The sequence below is a fragment of the Muntiacus reevesi genome, chromosome X (genome assembly GCF_963930625.1).
Source record: "Muntiacus reevesi chromosome X, mMunRee1.1, whole genome shotgun sequence".
NCBI classification, from domain to species: Eukaryota; Metazoa; Chordata; class Mammalia; order Artiodactyla; family Cervidae; genus Muntiacus; species Muntiacus reevesi.
This window is the reverse complement of record NC_089271.1, coordinates 69,674,339-69,677,700: the sequence shown is the minus strand read 5'-3', so window position 1 is coordinate 69,677,700 and position 3,362 is coordinate 69,674,339. Positions and strand designations below refer to the sequence as shown.

Below are 3,362 nucleotides of genomic sequence, written 5' to 3'. Positions count from 1 at the left end.
CAAGCATCATTTAATTTCATGGCTGCAGTCACCATCTGCAGTGATTTTGGAGCCCAGAAAAATAAAGTCAGCCACTGTTTCCATTGTTTCCCCATCTATTTGCCATGAAGTGATGGGACCAGATGCCATGATCTTAGTTTTTTGAATGTTGGGTTTTAAGCCAACTTTTTCACTCTCCTCTTTCACTTTCATCAAGAAGCTCTAGTTCTTTGCTTTCTTCCATAAGGGTGGTGTCATCTGCATATCTGAGGTTGTTGATATTTCTCCCAGCCATCTTGATTCCAACTTGTGCTTCTTCCAGCTCAGCGTTTCTCATGATGTATTCTGCATATAGGTGAAATAAGCAGGGTGACAATATACAGCCTTGACGTACTCCTTTTCCTATTTGGAACCAGTCTATTGTTCCATGTACAGTTCTAATTGTTGCTTCTTGACCTGCATACAGATTTCTCAGGAGACAGGTCAGGTGGTCTGGTATTCCCATCTCTTTAAGAATTTTCCAGTTTGTTATGATCCACACTGTCAAAGGTTTTGGCATAGTCAATAAAGCATAAGTAGCTGTTTTTCTGGAGTTCTCTTGCTTTTCAATGATCCAATGGATGTTGGCAATTCGATCTCTGGTTCCTCTGCCTTCTAAATCTGGCTTGAACATTTGGAGGCTCACGGTTTACATACTGTTGAAGCCTGGCTTGGAGAATTTTGAGCGTTACTTTGCTAGCATGTGAGATGAGTGCAATTGTGTGGTAGTTTGAACATTTCTTTGGCATTGCCTTTCTTTGGGATTGGACTGAAAACTGATCTTTTTCCAGTCTTGTGGCCACTGCTGAGTTTTCCAAATTTGCTGGCAAATTGAGTGCAGCACTTCCACAGCATCATCTTTCAGGATTTGAAATAGCTCAACTGGAATTCCATCACCTCCACTAGCTTTGTTTGTAATGATGCTTCCTAATGCCCACTTGACTTCACATTCCAGGATGTCTGGCTCTAGGTGAGTGATCACACCATCGTGATTATCTGGGTTATGAAGATCTTTTTCGTATAGTTCTTCAATGTGTTGTTGCCACCTCTTCTTAATATCTTCTGCTTCTATTAGGTCCATACCATTTCTGCCCTTTATTGTGCCCATCTTTGCATGAAATATTCGCTTGGTATCTCTGATTTTCTTGAATAGATCTCTAATCTTTCCCATCTATTGTTTTCCTCTATTTCTTTGCATGGATCACTGAGGAAGGCTTTCTTATCTCTCCTTGCTATTCTTTGGAACTCTGCATTCAAATGGGTATATCTTTCCTTTTCTCCTACCTTCAGCTTCTCTTCTTTTCTCAGCTATTTGTAAGGTCTCCTCAGACAACGTTTTTGCCTTTTTACATTTTTTTTCCCTTGAGGATGGTCTTGATCACTTCCTCCTGTACAATGTTACAAACTTCCATCCATAGTTCTTCAAGGCACTCTGTCTATCAGATCTAATCACTTAAATCTGTTTGTCACTTCTAAAGTTGTAACAGATATTACTAGAAAATAAAAGATTTTTATTAATTGACAATTTTAAGTGCTTAAAGATTTTATTACAAGTATTAAGATGTTGGTGGTACAGCAAAAGTCTTTACAATAACAACTATAAATATATATCATTTAGATTAATCTTACATGGGTTGCCTTTTAGTGACCATATAAAACTGTATGAGAGATTTCAATGTTTTCAAGACCACCTAGGAAAAGTGAAACCATCTAAGCTGAAATTCTCTTTTTCTAGCACCTAAATTGCACCAGTTGAATAACAATACTTGTGAGGTCAAATGGGAATCTTTGGAGCCAATAAACCGAGATTCCATAGTTTACAGTCTTCAGCTCATCAGTGGAAAAGGAACTGAACTGGTAAATTCTTGTAAATTTTGTCATTGTAATTTATAGTTTTACATCCTGCTGGGGACTGAGCTCTTGTCAAAGAGTACAATATTCTTTTATGATATTGAAAGCAACTAAATTTTATCCAAAAATCCTATCTGGTCTTAAATATTTATGTACATAATACTTACATGGGAACAATTTGTTTATGTATTTAACTTAATATTATTGGATGTAGTTGTTTTTAGATTCCACTGACCACATGCCCAACCCATTTCAAACCAAATGGAATTTAAAGTTTAACAGTTACAAGTCTTTGTTATTTGTTACATTGAAGAAAATTACACCTAAATAGTACTGGGTTCTCAAGATATTAGAGACTGTAACAGTAAACTTTTATTTTTGTTGTGAACATATTCATGCAATGTTTCCTATTGTCAAAAACCTTTTTTTTTTTTTTTTTTTTGGTAAGAAAAGGTAATTTTAATTTTGACTCTTTTTCTTTTAGATTTACAAAGGACCGAACACGTCGTTCTCCTTTTCCAACTTTCTCACAAATTCACATTACCGCTTCAAAGTCTGCGCTGGACGTCAATATCAGAATTCTGCTGGGATACAAGAGCTCTGGGGACATTGGAGCCAGAGTGCTCTTTTCTCAACCTATAAGCAACAGCTGGGGCCTGGCAAAGATGTTAGAAGAAAGAGGGGAAGCAGCCTTAGTGAAGGGAAACATGAAAAACTCAAGATAGAGATGAGTGATGATACCTTTGTTCTGATCCTTGTGATAGGATTTGCACTAATTGCCATTCAATGTGCTGCTATGATTCAGTACTTCCTTATCAACTAATCTATTTTTACACATTTTTAACTTTTTTAGGAAGTTCTAAAACAAATTACATACATGCATCTCAGTTCTTAAAAGTAAATCTTATTGGGTAGAAATCCTTATGAACTTTTATCTGACATCAAAAGAACTGCCTTCAAGAAATTCATTGTTAATTTAAAAAAAAAAGAAATTCATTGTGACAGTAGAAGAGATTTTTTTAGAAAATAGGTATATTTTAAATTTGAAAATTTTAGCAACACTCCACTATTATGTAAAATGACCTAAAACCTCTCTTGAAAAATATTCCCTGTCTTAATTTTTCAAATGAATATTTTGCAAAGTTTTAAGAGTTATGAGAGGATAAAAGCATTTCAGAATTTTATACAGAACAAAGTGGTAAAAATCAATTCTACATGTCAACTTACATTCATATGAAATAATAAAAAGTGTCTACCAATTTTATGTACTGTACTGTAATTTTTTCAAGGTAACATACTCAGTTGTTTGGCTTGTGCTCTGATAATTACTTTGATAGTGGGAAAGTAGTAATTTACATCACTTTGGGAGTAGAAGCAGGGACGTAGGAAGTCATTTTATACCATTCTAAGCTCTTTCAAATACACCCAGTGCTGATTATTCTGTAACTGGAATAATTAAACATGATACATATGATTATTCATATTTTACATGG

At 35.0% G+C, this 3,362-nt stretch overlaps 1 protein-coding gene across 1 annotated transcript in view; it reads left to right on the top strand.

Moving 5' to 3' along the window:
- Positions 1 to 2,692, top strand: part of LOC136154528 (fibronectin type III domain containing protein 3C1-like) — a 54,253-nt gene extending 51,561 nt beyond the window's left edge. The window contains exons 25-26 of the mRNA XM_065916783.1: positions 1,754 to 1,875; positions 2,354 to 2,692. Coding sequence (XP_065772855.1) covers positions 1,754 to 1,875; positions 2,354 to 2,692 — 461 coding nt within the window. The remainder of the gene's footprint in view (positions 1 to 1,753; positions 1,876 to 2,353) is intronic.
- The last annotated feature ends 670 nt before the right edge of the window (positions 2,693 to 3,362 follow it).